The sequence below is a fragment of the Phodopus roborovskii genome, unplaced genomic scaffold, assembly GCF_943737965.1.
Source record: "Phodopus roborovskii unplaced genomic scaffold, PHOROB, whole genome shotgun sequence".
Taxonomy (NCBI): Eukaryota; Metazoa; Chordata; class Mammalia; order Rodentia; family Cricetidae; genus Phodopus; species Phodopus roborovskii.
The window spans coordinates 235,766-257,682 of record NW_026126689.1 but is presented as its reverse complement, the minus strand read 5'-3'; the positions used below and the strand labels follow the sequence as shown (position 1 = coordinate 257,682).

Sequence of the window (21,917 nt, the reverse complement as noted above, 5' to 3'; positions counted from 1 at the left end):
TGCATTTATCATATTTTTAAACAATACACACCAGCAACTTATAGAGAATAATTGCATGATAGGATTCTGTTTTTTACCCATTATTAAAACAAATCTTACCAAAAATTCTAAGTAATTAGTATTCAAGGGATTCTGTTTTCTCATTCCTGAATCATGCAAAGTAATGTGTCAGGAACTGGGGTCTGGACACAGAGTGGTACACCTGTAATTTCTGCAGGGGAAAGCAACAAGATCACACGTTTATGATCAGCCTGGGCTACGTAGAGAAATATTGTCAAAGCTATCAACAGTGAAATGGCACATCAGGACTTTGGAGGCACTGCCAGAATACCTCACTTCTGTGCACCCGTATCTCCTGGGTTATGAAGGGCTGGTCAAGAGCCTTTCTGCTGTGTCTTTATCAGCTGGGCCTTTCCAGTCTCAAAGCTGAAGAGAAGAGAACATGTCCGGCTCAGGAGTCATCTACCTGATTCCTTGCTTGGCTCTGCTGCCACTTACTTTAGTAAGAAGTGTAACTAACTTAGCTCAATCATCTAAAATGGACATTTAAAAATGGTACCTACCTCATACCATGGGTCCTTGGCTGGCAAACAATGACTGCCGTTCAGCTACTTGGTATTGTGTGATTCCCCATCTTCCACCAGTGTGGTCTGTCTCCTTTAGCATGGGACATGTTCTTTTGTAGGAAGAGTTCCTGTTGCCCACCCCCAAGTTCCCAGTGCTTGCACCTGGCCTTGGCCACATAGTTGCCATTGTGGATTCCCCTAACTATGTTTAGACCTGCTGCCATTTTGAAACATAAATTCTTTCATGATACCTTCCAGGTTTTTTTTTTTTTTTTTAAGGTACTTTTATTTTTATTTATTTATTTATTCATTCATTCATTGGCTTTTCTGTCTGTATTGCTTTGGAGCCTGTCCTGGAACTTGCTCTTTAGACCAGGCTGGCCTCGAACTCAGAGAGATCCAATTGCCTCTTCCTCCTGAGTGCTGGAATTAAAGGCATAGGCCACCAACACCCGGCAAGGTACTTAACTTTTAATCTGGAGAATTACTTTGTTTTACATGTAAACACAGTGTACTGTGTTTCAGTGGTGGAACCAAAAGTATTTCTGATCATGTTATCTTCTTTGAAGCTGTAGTTAAAACTTGTAGACTGTTTTATAGCAGCAGAAGAATATGCTCTTTAATTCTTGTTTGTTTCTGGTTTTTCCTCCACATAAGGACCCGAAAATGTATGTGCAGACAGTTCTGGATGTTCATAAAAAATACAATGCCCTGGTGATGTCAGCATTCAACAATGATGCTGGCTTCGTGGCTGCACTTGATAAGGTAAACATGTCACTGTGTTGTCTGTTTAGTATGTATGAACAGGACACCTTTTCTCTAACTGTCTTTTGTATAACAGGCTTGTGGTCGCTTCCATAAACAACAATGCAGTTACCAAAATGGCCCAGTCATCCAGTAAATCTCCTGAGCTGCTTGCTCGGTACTGTGACTCCTTGTTGAAGAAAAGGTACCACCTTTGTTTTGTGGTTTTCCCTAGCACCCGATTTAACCCTCAGTTTCTATACAGGGGATCGGTATTTACATTACATTTATTCTTGTCTCATCGCGTTTGTTGATACCCGCATCAGCTCCCACTGGCTTTCAGAACAGCTTTCAGAAGACTGAATACTATGAGATGGCTATGTGATGCTTTATAAACTTAGCTTTTGACAGAGCTGCTGTGTAGCACAGCTATCTGCATACTTTAAATTTTGTTTTCATCTGGCCATTTGTTGGTGCTATGTATTCACTTTTCAGTCACCTTGTATCTCGCCTGACACTTCGTGACTCTCTTGCCTGTTCAAGGGTGGCGAGGGATGGCCAGGCGTGGCTTCCTGCTGTGGTGTGTCTACTGCTTGCGCATGTCGTGGTTCTCGGCATCTCTCCCTGTCAGTTTCTGTTGTCCAGAAATGTTCAGGGTTTGCCTCAGTCCCACATGACACATCACCAAAGGCTGTGCAGGGGCACAGACCCCTAGTGCCTAAAAGCTCTGTAAGGCTAAGCGAGCACCCACAAGTGCCAGTGTGAATAGTGACAGTCTTGCACTATCAGGACCAGAGAGATGGATTCAGTTCTTAGTATCTACACAGCACAGCTCACAAACACGCATACTTCTAGTTCCAGTGAATGTGATGCCCTCTTTGGCCTCCATAGACTCCCATGTGCATATGATGCTCATTACCCACAACCAGGTACACGCACATGCACGCATGCACACACGCATGCACACACTAATTTAAGTTAACAAATCCATGTCATCAGTGAACTGGAGAATAACTGGACAGAAGGTAGGCTGTGCAGCATCCTCAGACTAAGGTGGTGGCTCCACAGTAGCACACCTGACACCGCTCACTATGCTCGGAGAAAGGTCCTCTGTTTGGTACATGGGGCAAACGTTGAGTAAGGGTCACTTGCTACCTCTGTTTTTAAATAGCTGTTTCTCTTTGCTTTACCAGAAAGCCCATCCTCCCGGAGCCAGTGGGAACTTGAATATTTTATTATTTTTCTGTGTATTGTCATGCTGGTCTGATACATTATTTATTCTAGTCAGTTATTTATTCTAATCAGATGCACTAAACGTATTCTTTCCAATAAGGAGTAAAGGACTTTAAATTTTGTATTATGTTTTATTTATTTTGGGGGCTATGTGACACACATTTGTGGAGGTCAGAGGACAATTGCAGGAATCAGCTCCCTCCTACCATGTGAAATACTGGCATCAAACTCTGATCAGCAGGCTTGGCCACAAGTGCCTTTCACTGTGCTATCTTGCTGGTTTGGAAAAAGGAGTTTACACTTGGTGCCTCTTAGGATTTGGTACTGCTTCTCAGGCCATTGCCGATGATTAAGTGACTTTAATTCACAGTTGCTCCATAAGGCCTTCAGTTTGTGTGACAGAACAATTGTGTGCCCATAATTGTCTATAGTTTATTAGTCACGGCTATTAAAATTGAATGGTGGAGACATTCCAGATTGCTACTTTAGCAAGTGTGTGTTGGTGAGCAGAGGCTAGTTGGCATTGAGCAATGAGGAGAGATAAGCTACCTGGCCTTGGAAGGACAGGGCCAGATCTTCTGAGCCAACTCTCTTATGAAACACTTTTTCATAATGGATATGATGGTGCATACCTGTGTTTCCAGCATTCATCCTGAGGCAGGAAGATTTCCAGGAGTTGGGCGGTAGCACGGGATGTCTCAGAACAGTAACAGATCACAACAGTTTTAGAGATTGTTTGACCAGCTCTTTTTTTGTTTGAGTTGGGTTTTTTGTTGGTGGGGTTTTTTTTTGGGGGGGGGATTATAATACAATTTCTTACCTTTCCTCCTCCTCAGCTCCCTCTCTTGTTATACTCCCTACCCACCCAATTTCAAATCGTGGCTCCTTTTTTCTTTAATTGTTGTTTGGTGGTGGTAGTAATGTGTATGTGTATTCCTAAGTACATAGATACAGCCTGCTCAATCTGTATAATGTTAGGAGTATGTATATGATTTCAGGGCTGAACATTTGGTATTAGATAACCAACTGGTGTTCTGTTCTGCTCTATGCATTCCTTAGTTGTCTGGGTTGAGGTAAACTCGTACATTTTACACAGGATCCTTCTACAAATTTTTTTTTAAAGCCAATTTACCCTTAGTTGGCCTTTGCTTAATTCTATCCATAGACTAAATTAATCAATTGTTTTAAAGATACAAGCACAGATGAAAGCACACCTCACCCGTGGCTCAAACCTTTTCATTACCTTTAATTATTAGGCCATTTAACAGGGACTATCTTAAAACTTTATAATAGTGTAATTAGCTTCTGTTGATATTCATCTTAGATATTGTGATTATTTTATAATCTCTTCCATGGTCAGGTACAGTGTGAGACTTGCCGAATTGTGGTAGGAAAGGAGAGTGACCTCCTCTTGCATACCAGCTGACCTGACAGGTCCACATTTAATACTTGAAACCACATGTAGCCCTGCCAGTTTGGCAGAATGGTTTGTGTGCACATCTGCTGGCTTGTTTGTAAACACACTGCCCTGTTCCATTTCAGTTCCAAGAACCCAGAAGAGGCAGAGCTAGAAGACACCCTCAATCAAGTGGTAAGCTGCTCCCTGGCCACACCCATTGCCCACTAGTACATAGGGCCTGAAATGTGCGAAGCAGTGGGCATTTGATTTTGAGTGTATGGTTTTACTCCTAAAATTGTTATTAGTTTAGTGTTGGAACTTTGCTCAGTTTTTTTTTTCATTTAATTTTTCAAAGATTGGTTTATTTTACTATATGCATGAGCGTTTTGCCTGTATGTGTGTGTATATGTACCACATGTGTACCTGTTGTCCAGGCAGTTCCTTTGAAACTGGAGTTACAGGTGGTTGTGAGCTACCATGTGCTAGGAATAGAATTCAGGTCCTCTGTTAGAAAGAACAGCAAGTATTCTAATCCAATGAGCCATCTCTCCAGCACTAGTACTTAGCTTTTTGCTACTAAGTCTAGTTTAATTAAATGGGATATAAGGAATGGACGGCAGTACTTATTAAGCATTCTGGGGTGAATTTATGCTGTCTATTCAGGTAAGTCCTCGGCTCCTGGTGGTAGCCAGAGATAGCTTGTGAGTTTACTTCACCAAGGTGTGTTTCTCCTGGCTTTGTCAGATGGTGGTCTTCAAGTACATCGAGGACAAAGATGTGTTTCAGAAGTTCTATGCAAAGATGCTTGCTAAGAGACTGGTGCACCAGAACAGTGCGAGCGACGATGCTGAAGCCAGCATGATCTCCAAGTTAAAGGTGCTGCTCTTTTCCTGAAGTCCAACTCTTCCTCCTCAGCCTTTACTGATGTGCTTTCTAGTGTCCCCGCTGTCGGCGGACGGGCAGGGGAGTTGGTGCTTGAGAGCCCTGCTTCCCAGCCACACGTGTAGCGCTTTCCCCTCCTTTACCACCTTGTTTGGGCCCTTCTGTCCTGCTTGGTCTGGCTCGTCATACCCTCATCCTCGCCCCCTCCCACACACTCAGCCTCGTTGACTTTGGGTGGACTCTTAGCTTCTTAGCTCAAGCGGTCAAAAACGAAACACCATGGACCAGGTAACTTAGGCACAGACACTAAGTCTCCATCCCTGAAGAGGGCACTCCTCCTCCTCGAAGTCGATTGCTCCACTTGGCAGAGTACTTTTGGAGAGCATCCTCTTAGAGAGGCACCAACCCCATGATAAGAGCCCTACATTCTCCTAACTCCTCCAGCTTAGAGGTTTAAGCTTCAGGCACATTGTGGAGGAGACACTTTGGCAGTAGGTTAAGGGATAAACAGATTATTTGGGATATGGAGGGGAGGTAGATTGAAGGATACTTGTGACAGCCTAGGGTAGCCTCAGATTGTGATTCTATTACCTCTGCTTCCTGAGCACTGGGCTTTCAGATAGATTTGTATCACTACACCTGGTTGTAATCATTTCCTAATTGTAATCTACCGAAGTGGTGGAACACCTTGTTTTAAATGCTGCGATATACTTATTGTATATTAAAAACTTAATTGTTCAATTTTTAATGATCATTTTATCGCATACAAATTTTAATCAGTATGTATTTATACCATAAGATATGACTGTTACTAGTAGTTGGTTCATACAACAAAGATATGTTGTACTGTGATTTCTCTAAAATTCCCTTATATACGTTGTATACATTTCGTGTTTCTATACGAATTAATGAGACAATTGCCTTGGTTCATTTCAGCAAGCTTGCGGTTTTGAGTACACCTCCAAACTTCAGCGAATGTTTCAAGACATTGGTGTAAGCAAAGATCTGAACGAACAGTTCAAAAAGCACCTAACAAATTCAGAACCACTGGACTGTGAGTATTGAGTGCTCATAATCATTGCAGAGAAGAGAAGTGACAGAGTTTGGAGTAAGGGTGGTAGATGGTGACAGAACTCCTAACGCCCAGGATGGTAGGATGGTAGCCTGTGTCAGGACCAGAGGGATCAGGCCAAGTCACATGTTTCTGTAAACATAGTTCTTAATTGGTCTAGATAATAAAAAGCTGGAGTCTAATAGAGAGGGAAATGCTTAGAGGTCAGGGAGAAGGAGCGAGTCACGGCACACCTGCCTCCTTACCGTCTTAGCAGACGAAAGAGGAATTTTCCTGTTTCTGCCCAGCTATCTCACTTCCTGTCTGTCTGTACAGACCTCCAGACCTCTGTGCTTAGCTAGTGGCGAGCTCCATTCTCTGACCCTCAGGCTTTATTTGTACAAGCAAGATATCAATCACCACATGTTCCAGCTTGCGCCTTTCTGATGTGTGGGTTTGTCTTCTTTCGAACCTTAGTTTGGATACATTTCTGATTATTTTCCTTCTCTCATGTTTTTGATGAAAATTGGAGAATTTTATTCTTCCCAAACCAGAACTTCTATCATCATTAAACTTAATGGTTTTGGTAGTAGAATCTAAGTTGTCTGTGAAGATGAAATTATCCTAATGTGTAGGTTATACATGATCTCTACTATTTGTCTTCGCGGTAGTGAATGGTGCATGAGCTGTAATGGAGGTAGTTGTTTGCTGTTGAGCTTTCCATGTCCTTGTGTTTGGATCTGTTAAACTAAACTATTCCTGGTTACCACATACTGCTTGAGCAGGCTGAACTTCATATGAAAAAAAAAAAAAAAAGAAATTGAACAAGGCAGACCAGCTTGGAACTCTCCATTGACAGTAAAGTGGAGAACTGTTGTCCCAGAGGAAAGCGGTTTCTGTTCTGCAACCTGTAGTCTGAATTTTTGACTTAGAGCATCTGGCTGTGTAGCCTGCTAGCCTGGGACGAATTGTCCTCTGGGACTGATGTTGGGATCACAAGTGTGCACCACCATGTTAGGCTTCCATTTTTACTAATTTTAATTAGATAAGGTGAAACTCTTTGTGTTGAAATCTTAATTTTATATTTAAGCAAGACTCAATGCCTTTTCTTTAATGTTGATCATTTCTGTGTATGTGAAAATAGGATCTTTGCATTTGTAAGAGTAATTAAGTGTGTTCCCACCCCCAGTGGACTTCAGTATCCAGGTCCTCAGCTCTGGGTCTTGGCCCTTTCAGCAGTCTTGCACGTTTGCCTTGCCGTCAGAGGTAAGGGTTGTTTCCCTGCTCTCTGAGCTGTGTGGAGAGGGCAGGGACAGTGTGTGCTGGGCGGTCGGTTGTCGGTGTCGATGGAGAGCAGGAGGTGGGCCTGGGTTGGGTAGCGGAAGGCTGGTCACTCTTGCAGCAGTGTTGATTTATTGCGGAAGCACGGTGAACTCTGGGCCTGCCGGGCCTCAAGTGGAGACTTTGGTTCTGCTCCGCAGGGCCCTACAGGTGCCTAACGGCTGCGTTCACGTCTCTGTAAGCACTGCTTTTGTTCTCAGAACTTGGCAGGAAGTTTTATTTAGAAACGTGGACTGTACAATGTAGAGCCATCTATGATAGAGCGCTGTTCTTCCATCCAGCTGGAGCGCAGTTATCAGCGGTTTACAGCCTTCTACGCCAGCCGTCACAGCGGCAGAAAACTGACGTGGTTGTATCAGCTGTCCAAAGGGGAACTAGTCACTAATTGCTTCAAAAACAGATACACTCTGCAGGTAAAGCTGTCTTTTTAATTGGGGGGGGCAGGTCTCTGACAAAGTAGTGTAGGGGTGGCGCATGCTTGTGGTCAGGTGAGCGGAACTCATGTTTGCCTGGGGTCGTCACCTCCTTACTTGGAACCTCGGTTTTCTCCTCCATTTTGAGTCAAGAGTGTTTTTGCTAATGCCACAGAAGTGCTCTTTGGTTGGTGTCTGGCATGCCCCTTGCCTGACACGCTCAGTTGACAGATTTAAGAGCTAACAGCTCACATGTCTAATTCTAGTCACAGCTCTCTGCAGCCTCGCGTTGCTGAGACTCCTTAGTGTGGAGTGCTGAATGACGACAGCTGTGGCACTGATTGCACTTGTAGATGAGAAAGCTGGGGTCATTTAACTGACATTGTTCTGTGACTTATTTGTTGCAGGGCCTAATTTTCTGTTAAGGTATTTTCTTTCAGTCTAGAGTCTTTCTATTTTAACTTCTGTACTTGGTGTGTTAAAAGTAATGCTTATTTCATATTGTAAGATGGTCTCAGTTGTGAGCTGGTAACAATAATTACAAATACCTTTTAGTGTTAAACATTAGAATGGGTGACTCAAAGTACTCACTAGTTTAACCTTTCAACCCCGACATCGATGAGGTACTTAAGACCAGGTAACCATTATAACTGGTCTGGAGGTCTCTATCAACTTGAACACACATGCATTATATATACATGGTTATGTACCAAAAAGTCATTTTTGCTCTACTGGGTATAAAAATATAATTCACGACTAATGTCTTTGATGTGGTGTGTACTTTTACGAGAGTAGAGATGCTTATATAGTTATCTTTGTATAGAGGACACATTTCAGGAGAAAACGGAGTCTTTTCAGTGTTTCAACAGTGACTTTAGGGAAAAAGTACATTACCCTGGCCTTGTGACATTTTTTACTCCCTTTTTTGCATCTGTTGGAAGACTATTTTGTGAAAATAGGTTGTACTTGTAAGACCATTTCTCATTTTCACATTTCTCTTTTTTCTGTGGGGTCTTGAAGGCCTCCACATTCCAGATGGCCATCCTGCTTCAGTACAACACAGAAGATGCCTACACTGTGCAGCAGTTGACTGACAGCACTCAAATTAAAATGGTAACCCTACTGTTTCACGCTCGCCTTGTACTTTGTCAGGATGTTGGGGAAGAGGAAAGGACATGGGTGTCTTTGACTCAGTAGATGTTTGCAGCATGAAAAAAAAACAGAACAAAAGGACCCCCCCCCCCCCCCTTGCAAACAGTAAACTTTGTCTGACCACAGGCAGCAGAGATCATGCCAGATCCACAGAGGGCTCTGCGCTGGGACCTCTAACATACCTTTGGTGGCAGCAAATCCAGTGAATACCCATGGTTTATGTGGGGGTGTGGGTGTATAATAGGCAGAGTTCATTTGGCCAAAAGTTAACCTAACTTACCTCAAGATAGTGTGAGGGACATCCAGCACATTCCTGGTGCTGGTGGCACTAAGATCCAGGTTGTTAAGCTCCATGTGTCATTGTGATGATTTTTTTGACTGTAGTTTGTAATGGGTACTCAGGCAGACATGGTAGCTAGCACTTATGATGGTTGTGGTCAATTCCAGCTGAATCCCAACAAGCTTTTATGCCAGCGTTGTAAAGCCGTTACAAATTTCTCTATTTTTAAACCCAGTCAGTGTCTCTGTCTCTCTCTCTCTCTCTCTCTCTCTCTCTCTCTCTCTCTCTCTCTCTCTCTCTCTCTCTGTGTGTGTGTGCGTGCGTGCCTGCCTGCCTGCCTGCCTGCCTGCCTCCCTGCCTGCCTCCCTGCCTGCCTGCCTGCCTGCCTATGTATTCCTCGCATTCATTTAACCTATTCTGCTTTGAGACAATGAAATGTCTCATTCTTTAGCCAAGGATGACCTGAAACTCTTTATCTCCCCCTGCCCCCATCTCGGGTGCTAAGTACAGGTGTTCCTCAAATCTGACTCTCTCTCTCATTTAACCATCTCTTATCCTCTTTTCCTGCTAGAATTTTCTGATTAAATTTTGAGTTATTTTTTTCTGCCATTCTTCCCATTAGTTGTATTGTCCTGCAGTATCTTTCAAATAGCATGAAGTTTCATATGATATAAAGTGGACCATTTAAAGTGTTTATTTAGTCAGGAAACGATTTTACATAGCCATTACTGGTATGCAGTTCCAGAACATTTCCATCTCTTGAGAGTAGACCCACAACCATTAGCAGTAACAACACCACCTTCCCTCTTTGCCCTGCGTCAACCTCTGTGGACTCTCTCTTCAGAGGCCACGGCATAGAAGTGGAAGCGGGTTGATGTGTCTTTCTGCCTTATTTCACTTAATATATTCTGTCTGCAAGGTTTTGCAGGTGTCAGTACTTTATTCATTTGCGTGTGTGCACATTTGTGTGTACATGTGCACCTGTATGCATTGGAGTCAGGCGTTGCTGTTGTATACCTTCCGTCCTATCTTACTCATCCAGCTGGGCATCAAGGCCAGTAAGCTTCAGGGATGCACTTATGCCCACTAAGTTTTTACATGGTCCTCATGCCTGTATGGCACTGAATCATCTATTCAGCTCCACTGTTTTAATTTTTAATTGTTTTTATTGTTTGGGAGGGAGCATACACGCATGCCATTGTTTAATTATTTTTATTGTTTGGGGAGGGGAGCATACACACATGCCATTGTTTGCCTATGGAGATCAACGGAACAAAGTTTTAGTTATTATGACTACTCATGCTATTAGTGTGACATGGCTCAGTCACGTACTCACTTTGTATTAGCTTTGGAACATAGGCACACTATTCCATGGTTTTTGTTTTCCAGCTTTTCACTTTGTTCTTCCTGTACAATGGAGCTCCTAGTCCCTCATTAGCTTTCCTTTTTTCTTCTATATCCTGATGAGCATGCAGTATCTCAGTATGGTTTTGCATTTTCCTAACCAGTAGTGGAATTGAGAATGTTTTGGGTGATTATACTGTTTGTGTTCCTTGGGAGAAATACCTGTTCAGTGTTGTAGTCTGGTTGTCTTCATTGTCAGGTTGTAAGAATCTTTACATAATTATTCATTTTGTTAGGCTACACAGCCAGTAAGTGTCGTGGATGCACGAGACGCACCAATGCCCACGCCGTGCACTACAGACAAGAAGCTTCCTTCCACATGGCTGCTGGGGGTCAGATACATGATTTACAATATTTGTCAGGGGTTTGGTTTGGTTTTGGGGACAGGGCTCCTGTAGACCAGGATGACCTCAGACTCACTAGGTAGAACATTCTTGAACTCGGTGTCCTTTTACCTCTGCACAAATACCCTTGAGTACCAGATTCCTGGCATGCTCCGCCACAGCTGTGTTTATGCAGTGCTGGGGATTGAACCCGGGGCCTTGTATGTGCTAGGCAAACACTCAGCAAAGCTATTGTCCCAGCCCTCATTTTATTTTTAATTGATACATGTACTTGTCGATGGCTACAGTATCAAGACCCATGTGCACAGTTTTTATTTTGATGAAGGCTACTTTTATTTTTTGTTGTCTGGCTCTCTGGTCTCTACATGGCCTTCTTAAGACCACACCAGTCTCTCTACTTTTCTAGTGTTAGAATTCTCTTAGGGGACTTGAACTGTCATCCTTCAGGCCCCAGCTCATGGCTGCCACATCTCTGACAAAGGTACCTGCATAGCCTCTGACCAGCATGGGTGCCTTTATGAAGAGGGCAGAATTTCTGTCTAGTGTTGGTTAAGAATCCAACTGAGGTCATTGGTGCCCATGAGGCTGGAGGTGCTGGAAATGACCAGACTGGCTACTGCCTACAGATGAGAGGTTGTGTAATGCACTGGGCTCACTAAAGCCCATAGACCCCAGCATGCTCTTGAGTACAGTATAGCACGGTTCTGTTGGGCCCCTAAGTTCTTCATGTGCATGTTCGGGGTGTAGGTTAGCGGTAGAACACTTGCCTGGCATACACAGAGCCTTGGGTTTGATCCCCAGCACCATAGACATTTCTTGTAAACATCCAAACAACAAAGGAGTAATTTCCTATAGGTTTAATTGAAGAAGCAGGCACACATTGTGTTCAGGGTTCATAGGAAGCTGTATTATTGCCTCTGGTTATTGGGTGCTTTCGGCCATAAAGAAAATGTGAGAACAAGCTGTGTCACTTTCTCTGGGTGGCTTCTGTCCCTGTGGGACAGTGAGCTGAATCTCTGGGACAACCGCTGAAAAGAAGTGTTCTTCCTTCTTGTTCACCATCTTTTTCTCTAATTGCAGGACATTTTGGCACAAGTCCTACAGATTTTACTGAAATCAAAGTTGCTGGTATGTTTGTGTAATTTGTGTTAAGCTAAAAGAGAGCCTTTTCCTGGGATGTGCATGTAACAGTTACTTTCTTCTAGGTATTGGAAGATGAAAACGCAAATGTGGATGAGGTGGAATTGAAGCCAGACACCTTAATAAAGTTATATCTTGGTTATAAAAAGTAAGAAAAATCTAATACGTAATTGTTGGTCTTATCTCCTGGCACTGGGAATTCTTCAGGATCAGCACAAGCCAAGGGAAACTGAACTCTGAGGGCCTGATACTGCCTACCAGTCCCTCAGATTACCTGTGTGTTATTTGATTTTCTCTTGATGTTGAAAATAAGTCTTCTCGAGTGACTTGTATAGAAGTTTAGACTTTTATGTCAAATTGTTTTGGTGTTATACTTGACAAGTGAGGGCTCAGGTGTCACTTCACATCCCAGCCCCATGGTAATTACATAGCATTGCATGAGCCGCCTTCCGCCCCAGTGTTGAAAACAAGGAAGTATACTTTGTGGTGACCATTTCCTCTGTTGTCTTAACAGTAAGAAGTTAAGGGTTAATATCAATGTACCAATGAAAACCGAACAGAAGCAGGAACAAGAGACCACACACAAAAATATAGAGGAAGACCGCAAACTGCTGATTCAGGTGATGAAGCTATGTCTGTACTGTACACGTAGAGAATTGTGTTACCCTCCTAAGTGCTTTGATTGGCAAGTGCTGCCAGAACAACACAGGGCTCAGTGATGGCCAAAGATGGACATTGGTGTCGGAGGGTGAAATGTTTTATGTACCCAAAGCAAATAGTCTTATATTCTTGCCTAAATACTGGGAAACAGATAAACATGGCAGATTGAAAGAAAGAATAGAGTTAAGGGTAAGGACGGGTAGTGTCTGAGCCTCAGCAACAGAACTTTCCTTTACTCTTCGGTGCTTTATAGTTGGCCAAATCATTTTTTAAGGACTTATGTTTATTTTAAAAGCACGTTTTGCCTATATATATATATATAAGGCATGTCCATGACTGGTGCCCCAAGAGGCCAGAAGAGGGTACTGGATCTCTTAGATTGTCGTAAGCTACTCATGGAGGCCCTGGGAACCAAGCCCGGGTTTTCTAGTTCTCTTAACCACTGAACCATCGCTCTAGCCCCTTGGCTAAAACATTTTAAAGTTTGTTCTCTTAGGATTGAAACCTTGATAGAGCTGATTGCTTGTGCCCTCTGACCTGTAGGATACTTGTTACCCTATGCATGGAAGTAGAGCTGTAGTGATCTTGTACAGGCTGCCTTTAACACTCCTGTTAAGCTATTCAAGTGCTGAGTGCATGTTTTTCTTTGTTGACTGCATAGGCGGCCATCGTGAGAATCATGAAAATGAGGAAGGTCCTGAAACACCAGCAGTTACTTGGTGAAGTCCTCACTCAACTGTCCTCCAGGTTCAAACCTCGGGTCCCAGTGATAAAGGTACAGGAATTATAGAGCAGTACCTATCCCTTCTCATGTTAGGAGAGATGTAGCAACAGAATTGCTTAGACAAGAAACTTCAACAAAGTCAGCCTATCTTTCTTCTTGAAATGGACACCCTGATAAGGAATAAGACGTCCCACGTCTATGTTTATGTGGCAATTAGCTGTGAACCATAATACAGCGTTAGCTGATTTTGCTTGGTAGAAGTAGTGGACAGAGAGTGCTCCCTGCTGTGCAGGTGACATCCTGGGTTGGGTTGTTAGGAAATGCGTATCATTTCTGCTGCTGTTCAGGGATTGTGTTGTATAAACTACTAGCCCGTATCTAGGGCACTGGCGATCTCATTTGCGTAGTTTCTGCTGACAGAACTCAGCAGGTCTTTCCTTTTCTGGAACTGCCTGCCGGGTGGCTGTGAACAGTGAGCCTGCAGCAGTCAGGAGACCCGCAGTTTATGAGGGCCCTGTTAGCACAGGGCCTGCATGTCCCTCCAGGAGCTGCTTCCCACTTTCTGTGAGGCATCCAGGCTTTCTTAGAAAAGGAGATTGTGGCCTAGATAGGCAGCAGCCCTTGTGACTTAATGCCTCTGGCAGATGGAGGAGGGGGTACTCGACCACCTTAGCAGGTGTCACTGAAGGACTGCATTCGGGAGAGCAGTGGCATTCCAGCTCAGCAGACAGGTGACTTTGCTCCCTACTGAGCTCAGTGGAGGGTGACCAAATGAGGGCGCAGACCTCTGTCCTGATGGTTCTTTATATTTCTTTCCCCCTTTCATTCCCTCTTTCTCCTAAACAATGCCCAGAAATGCATTGATATTCTCATCGAAAAAGAATATTTGGAGCGAGTCGATGGTGAAAAGGACACGTACAGTTACTTGGCCTAACCGTTCTAAAAGGGTCTGTGACCCACAGCAAATAGTTCTCATGAATAGAATGGACACAACTCAAGTTCATAGCAGCCAGCCTGCCACCATTTGGACCTCCCTTTTTAAAACTGAGACCACAGTTCTCACCACCTGGTCTCAGGCTACAGCCGGACTGCTCAGGACTGACACATTTCAGTCTGTAAACAGACGCCAATGCCATTTACCCTAACTTACGGACAGAGGGGAACCGAACCTTCCATGCTGAGGCTGCATGCTACTGCACTTAAATCAATACATTGGCTCCCTGGTTAACCGCTGCTGTCTGAGGCAGCACAAGAGCGAGTCTGAATGGACCCACGTGTAATCTGCTATGAAAACCATTTGTATAGTGTGTTTCATTTTTTAATGTGTGAAAATAAAGAAAATTAAAGGATTTCTGTACAAGTTGCATTTGGTTTTGTTTTAAGTTTTACTAATTTCTATATGTAAATAAAAGATTTAATGATTGCGCAAGTGTATATTCCCATTGTCTTCCTGGAATCCAAAAGAGCTACATTCTTTGGATCAAAATTTAAGGTCATAATTTTTAAGGCCCCTAATCGTTTTGGGTACTGGCCCTTGTTTCTGGGACTTTCTCAGTGTAGTGAGGGCTATGACTCCAGATTGCTGCTGCTGCTCTGCAGGGACTAAATGAATCCTCAGACAGGCACAGAAACTGGACTCCTGGGCTCCTACCTCCACAGTACTAAGATCGATTAGAGACAGGCAGTGGCGCCTTCTCACTGGGTGTGGTTCCAATCTGTAAAGAGGCTGCAGTTGAAATTAAAGCAGGATGCTCAGCCACTTGTGTGTAAGAACTGAGCAGCTCTGATTTCAGGTCCCTCATAGCTTCCCCAAGGAGGCCAGGTTGCAAGGCTATCATCCTCCTCAGATCCAGTCTCTTTCTCTCCCCCCTCTCACATGCGCGTGTGCACACACACACACACACACCCTCGGGCCTCCAGGGACATGAACCTTTGTCACCAATCTCCATTTCCTGGCCAATGCGGGTGAGGGATTCTTCTGCCAGTCTTGGTACTGTCACTCCTATTCATTCTGCTCATACTAAGGGTGCCTTAGGGTTCTTAAGCAGAAATACTTAGCCACCTTCACTGAGCCATTCCTATGATTAATTTTAAGCGAGTAGCTCAGAATAGCCTGCCACTGTTCATTTTGGGGGTGAAAGTCACAGTTGTTGTTATCATAGTCTTGCATATGTTAGGTTAGCTCTACCACTGAGCCATGTCGGTATCCTTAGCCCTTCTCTTTGAGATAGTGTATCACTGGGCATCCCAGGCTGGCCTCAGACTGCCTCTGCCTCCCTAGTGCTGGGAATTACAGGCATGCTCCAACTCTCCATGCCTTTTGGTATGTCTACTTTTAAGCAGTCTTACTAAGACTGTGTATAAACCAGACACCCCACCACCTCCCCTCTGAAGGGCCACAGAGCTCCACAGACACAACACGATGTGAAAACTCCCCTACTAATTTGCAAATGGAATAATGCTTACAGCTTGCTTGTCCTTCTTACAGTTCATTTTTATGTCTTGAGACAAACATGTTGTAAAAAACACCATGGGCTGGGTTTGGGTATCCCCAATTCCCAACCTTCCTGACTTAGCTCTTCAAGTATTGGGATAAATCACTATGCTTACGTGCCCACAATAACTGTGCCTAAAGTATAGAATTTAAGCTGTATAAGTTCTTAGAAATAACCTAGTACAATCACAATCATTTTACAAATGGACAGCAGATTTGGAGGTTGAACAGCATTCCCTAGGGCACAAGGTGATTCACTTTCCCTGATGATGCCCAGAACTCACTCAAGACTGAAAGGCAGTGGAAACACTGTATCCAGGCGAACACTATGCCAGTACATTTATTAGTTATTGAATATTCATAGACAACTGGAAAACCAAAGCTGTGTAGTCTTTCTAGAATCAGTTGATGACGCTCTATGACAAGTGACTCAACAACAAGTTCAAGTATTCTTTATTCAAAGTTGAAAAATGTACCATACTGCATTATTGCAAAAATTCACTGGTACAAAACATTTTGCAGCTGGTGAGAAGGCAATAAAAAGTTGATTTTTTTTAAAACTCATTACTATAAATTACTGTTACAGTACTTTGCAAATTCAGAATTTCAAACTGCATTTTCTTTTTCTAAATTGCCCACAGTACTCAAGGTTCCTGAAGCTAAGGCAGCTGTTTCAGAGAGGAGGGGAAGAGGTAGTCGATGTCAAGGGATTTCCATTTCTCTTTCGATGCCCACATACTTCAGGGCATCAGCCTGGCTGTATCTGAAACAACATAAGCAAGAAATGACTTCTGTCCAATATCAGGGAAACTAAGCCTGTTGATGTAGAGGATTATGTCACTACAACATAGACCACATTACACGGCTGTCACTCATCACCTACTCGTTGAGAGGTGCTGTGCCAGAGGCATTCCCCAAGCCCTCCCTGCACCTCTGCCACACTCTGAGGCAATTACACATTGCCGTGTCTGGGTCTAACATCGAGAAAGCAAAATCATGACTTGGAATAGCTAGTTCCAAAAAGCAACCCCCCATTGTGCCAAGACGGGCACTTGAGGGTCCCACCACTAAGGAAGCTGGACACCTTTGCCTCTAACCCTGGTGCACTTAGCGCACGCATCAGGCAAAGCCACTTGTCGTGACCTCCCAACCAGGACCCTATTCCAATCCCCAGGTGTCACTTAATTCTCTCCAGTTATACAGCACAATGTACTAGAACTAAGCACACACAGGCCCACATTTCAGCAACTTAAGTTTCTGGGTGGGGTGGATATTCAGTTACAAGAGTTCCCTAACTAGAAACCCTTAGCTGACCATTTAAATAACTGTCCCGTCATGTCTGCCCCTTGGGCAGGGGCAGCTCCACACTGTCAGCGGTTGTGACTAGCTTCCCCAGAAACATCCACAGTGACCACAGAGTAACGATAACAAAACAACGAAGACATAAATGTGCTGCCAGTAAAGATATTCAAACCACCAATGAGAAAGGGTGCTGTGGAACACAGATGTGAAGTGAGACATAAGACCCAGGGGTGGCAGCCAGTTATCAACAGCATCGTATTAAATGCAACTTCCTGCGTGGGGTTTGTTTTTTTGTTTGTTTGTTTTTTCTTTTCCAAATAAGCATTATATAATTAACACATGGCAACCTATATCGAAGGAGCATTTAACTCTCTACTGGTGTCCACCACAAACAGCGACTAGCCAGTTGAAAGAATGCCCTCTCCAATGACAGCAGATCTGGCAAAGAACTGAACAGCCTTTGACCCCAGCTCACAGTACAGGAAGGGAAAGCCTGCAGGTTATACTAAAAGTTTATTTTACCAACCTGTAATCAAAAAACAGCTCTTCACCAGTCTGGATGGCTCTCTTAGCAAAGATGCCTATCCTGTGGTCACCGTTAACCATCATAACTGGAAGAAGAAATACGGGGCTGGTGAGCATGAAGACAGGCCACGCAGGTTGACTGACTTCACACAGGCAGGTGCCCCAGAGGTACTGAAGTCTGCTATCACTTGGCTGGTAAAAAAGGGAATTTGTGCATCAAATTGGAAATCCCAACCTAAAAGCCTACCTTTTGCATAGCAGTTTGGATTTACTGAATGATTAGCAAAACGAATTTTGTTGCCCTTGCGGGTTGCGTCCACCACAAAATCTAAAAAGAAAAAAACAGTCCAGTGACTAATTGCAATCATGAACCAAAGTTATTAGGATTTTAGAAATAGGTCTTCAGGATTTGCCTTCAAAAGCAAATAAAACATTTAATATAAAATGACATTTGGAAAAAAAAATGCTATTCTAGATTAAAATGAACCCCTGGTAGTTAAATATGGCTCTCAAATGCCAAGACTTCTCAATTATATATTGCTGAACAAAACAGCCCTTAAAAAAAAAATGTAGTCCTGGGGCTGGAGAGATGGCTCAACGTTTAAGAGCACTGACTACTCTTCCACAGAACCCTGGGTTCAATTCCTAGCACCCACATGGCAGCTCACAACTGTCTGTAACTCCCGTTCCAAGAGATCCAATGCCCTCTATACAGGCATTCATGCAGGCAAAACACCAATGTACATAAAATAAAAAAAAAATTATATATATATATATATACATACATATATATATATATATATATATGTAATATATATATGTAATCCTGGCGAACTTTTCTGAACATCAAGAAGTGGGCATATTAACATTTAAGATTAGAATATTTGCAGAACATTTTCATTTAAAAAACAAAACAAAACTGTTCTAGTGGTCCAGCTGTAAGTTTCTCTGAATATCTGTACTGAGCACAAAATTGTCACCAATCCAGGCTGCAGCACCTGCTGTTTTCCTCACAGCCTGTGGACAACATCCTGGGCCACAAGGTACTTTCCACACGCTGCCTGTGCTCCCAGATCAGGGACAGTGACTGGTGGGGTGCTGAACAGCCCCCCAATCTCACGGAACATGAGGCAAGCCACAGCACCACAGCACTGGGGACACAATGTCCCCTCTCAACCAGAGTCTGGGACTTGCTGTTTCCTGCATGTAGCCTTCTACTCAACAGGGACATCCCCTCTCCTCACATCTCTGAGCCTAGGCCTGCTGATAAGAATCCCGGGAGCTGTTCCTATAGACAGGTGCCTCATCCCCGAATCGTGCTGACTTCCAACCTGAAAAGTTCGGCCAGCAATCAGATCCCAAACCAACTCCAAGGAGCTGAGTGCCCCCAGCTCAGAACATACCATTGTTCAAGTTGAACAGGAAGCTGCACATGTATTTGTCATACACTTTCCCTCTTCTGTCTGCTTCATCCTGAGAAATGATCTAAAAGGAGTAAAAGGAAGGCACAGGAGGAAATTGCTTTAAAGTGGGTAGTCACACCTGTCAGGACATTTAAGAGCCAATGAAGCTGGGTGTTGGTGGCACACCTTTAGTCCCAACACTTAGGAGGCAGAGGCAGGCAGACCTCTGTGAATTTGAGGCCAGCCTGGTGTACAGAATGAGATCCAGGACAGGCTCCAAAACAGCACAGAGAAACCCTGTCTAGAAAAACAACAACAAGGGAAAAAAAAAAAAAAAAAAAAAAAGACCCAATGAACAGAATTTTGGTCCCTCTTGAGAATATCAAGGGGTCATAATAGCCAAATTCTCTTCTCTGGTGTACAACAGCAAAGAATTTTTAAATTTTAGTATATTTTATCTATTAATTTATGGGGAGAAGTGCTTGTACACTCATGCCCCAGTATGTTTGAAGGTCAAAAGACAACTTGTAGGAGTCATTATTCTCCTCCTACCGTGTGTGTCCCAGGGACTAAACTTGGCAGCCTGCACCCTTTACCCCCAAAACTGTCACATTTTTTAAGAAAATTCCAAATCTCTGAGAGATTTCTATGTCCTAAGTAATATGCCTAGAGGAAGTGCCAACATCATTTTTCTGCTGAGTAAATGAAAATGCAAACTGTGATTTCCTGAAGCTGTCTTAAGACCCTCCCCAGGCCTACAACTTAAAAAAAAAGTCCAAGTTAATAATGCTGTTATTTCTGGGTCCCCATGAGCTCGTCTGCCAATTAAGTAGAACCAATTCTACATAGGAAAACTCTTGTTCCCGAACACCTTATCTCCGGGTAATAAAAGCCAAACATGACTAGAACAAAAGCAATCTAGCTAGTTACTACACAAAACAATCTACAAATACAAAAATCTCCAGGCTAAACGGTATTTAGTTTTAATTCATTCTAACTTAGACTTGTCCAAAACAATGTAAGCTGCTACCACACACAGGACCACTGGATTTCAAGAGTGTGCCTTACCTCTCCACAGTACTCTGAGATGAATTCATTTTTCTGTACAGGGTCTTTGATAAAGATCCCCCAGCCTGCCACATCGGATGGCGCCAGCAGTAAGTGCTAGAGAATAAGCACAATCGCATAATGAGCGCACAGCAAAAGCAAAAGACTAGCAGGGCTGCAGCATCTTTGAGACCAAGTTACCACGGTTAAACCTCAGACCCATCCCAGGGAAATCACTCAATTCCCAAGTGGATTTGACAGGTATGAAAGTTGCCTAGTTCCTAAACAAAATTCAGGATAAATATCCTCTTACAGGAAAAACAAAAGCAAGCCTCTGGTGTCATGGGTACTGCAGAAAGGGAGGTGTGTGAGATCTTACTTCTGCTCAGTTCTCCACTAACTTACTTTCAACCAAACATAATCCGAAGGGTTCATGTGGAATGATCACATAGAGGTGAGTAAATTGTGAGGGGCTCTGAACTGATCCCCTGACAGACTTAAATCTGGTAGCATTTCTGGGAGGGGGCACAGAATGGGTGCATTCTGGTTATGTGTATCTTGTTCCTGGCCCTTCCTGGGTCCCTCTGACTCCTGAGTGCCATGGATTGAGCTCCTGTGCCTACCTCATGATGCTCGGCCTCACTATGCACAGGCCAGAAGCAACAAAGGCAAGGGACCGTGTGCTGAACCCTTACCAGACAAAACCTACCTGTTGTTTTTCTCAGGCATTCTGTCCATGGCAAAACTGAGAAACACAACATTTTCTTTTTGTTATTTATCTACTTAGTGTTATACACACAGTGCATGCATGTGTGTGCACATTTATGTTCCCGTATGTGTACACGTGTGCAGGTCAAGAGCACCTTCTGGTAATTCTATCTATCTACTGCTCTCCAGCTTACTTCTTTAGAGGCCGGATCTCTCTCACTGAGCTTGGAGCTATTTCAGTTAAACCCCAGGCCCACCAGCTCTGGGGTTTAGTGCATATCTATGCCTGGTTTATAATGTGGGTGCTAGGGATATGACCTTATGTACCCCTGTCTGCAGGAAGCTCCTTACCCATGGTGTCACTATGTGACCCAGGCTGCCCTTGGATATGGGTATGCCAGCACAGGTGGTTGATGAAACAAATTTAAGGTAAATACTCCACCATTCTCCTGGACCTTTCCCCTCTATTTCCCATGTGTATTCTGTTGCATGTGCAAGCCCTCACCACATCCTGCTTCTTTACTGGTGCTTATTCTTCTGGAGATCCTGCCATTTCCTCCACAGAAGCTTTGTTCTAGCAATTCCTCATGATAACACAGAGAATTACCATGAAGAATATCATGATTCATCCATCCCACAGACAAGGCCAAGATGACCACTGTTTTTTGTTTTTGTCACAAGGTTTCTCAGTGTAGTTTCTAGCTGTCCTAGAACTCTCTCTGTGTAGCTCAGAGATTCATTCATCTGCCTCTACCTCCCGAGTGCACCATCACCACCCGACGGACATGATTGATAACTTTTCATCATGGCCCTTTAGCATGTTTCACTCAGAGCCTTCTTGTGACCTGTAAAAGGATCCCCAGATCATCCAAACATATGTCTTCCTATTCTGACCCACCTGTGTCAGGTGAATTTCCCAATATTAGCTAACTAGGGGAAATAACCAAGTGAGCCCAGTAGTAAAAGCTGTATATAGATAGTCTTCTATTCTAAGAGTTAGAATGTCACAAGGGGAACACGGCAGCAGGCGGGTTACTGCCCACTCTGTGCACAAGCTGAGGGTAGGCAGGGCATATCTACCCTTCAATGGCAAATAGGGGGCCAG

At 43.6% G+C, this 21,917-nt stretch overlaps 2 protein-coding genes across 2 annotated transcripts in view; one reads left to right on the top strand and one right to left on the bottom strand.

Moving 5' to 3' along the window:
- Nucleotides 1–14,693, top strand: part of Cul1 (cullin 1) — a 66,679-nt gene extending 51,986 nt beyond the window's left edge. The window contains 14 exon segments of the mRNA XM_051174742.1: nucleotides 1,224–1,331; nucleotides 1,408–1,422; nucleotides 1,424–1,515; nucleotides 4,086–4,134; nucleotides 4,687–4,818; nucleotides 5,761–5,878; nucleotides 7,065–7,141; nucleotides 7,498–7,629; nucleotides 8,650–8,742; nucleotides 11,890–11,937; nucleotides 12,015–12,097; nucleotides 12,464–12,569; nucleotides 13,271–13,384; nucleotides 14,187–14,693. Coding sequence (XP_051030699.1) covers nucleotides 1,224–1,331; nucleotides 1,408–1,422; nucleotides 1,424–1,515; nucleotides 4,086–4,134; nucleotides 4,687–4,818; nucleotides 5,761–5,878; nucleotides 7,065–7,141; nucleotides 7,498–7,629; nucleotides 8,650–8,742; nucleotides 11,890–11,937; nucleotides 12,015–12,097; nucleotides 12,464–12,569; nucleotides 13,271–13,384; nucleotides 14,187–14,267 — 1,248 coding nt within the window. The 3' untranslated portion in view covers nucleotides 14,268–14,693.
- Nucleotides 14,694–16,261: 1,568 nt separating this feature from the next.
- Nucleotides 16,262–21,917, bottom strand: part of Ezh2 (enhancer of zeste 2 polycomb repressive complex 2 subunit) — a 62,347-nt gene continuing 56,691 nt past the window's right edge. Inside the window, 5 exon segments of the mRNA XM_051174633.1 lie at nucleotides 16,262–16,590; nucleotides 17,656–17,740; nucleotides 17,902–17,982; nucleotides 19,058–19,139; nucleotides 20,126–20,221. Of these exon segments, the coding sequence (XP_051030590.1) occupies nucleotides 16,530–16,590; nucleotides 17,656–17,740; nucleotides 17,902–17,982; nucleotides 19,058–19,139; nucleotides 20,126–20,221 (405 nt within the window). The 3' untranslated portion in view covers nucleotides 16,262–16,529.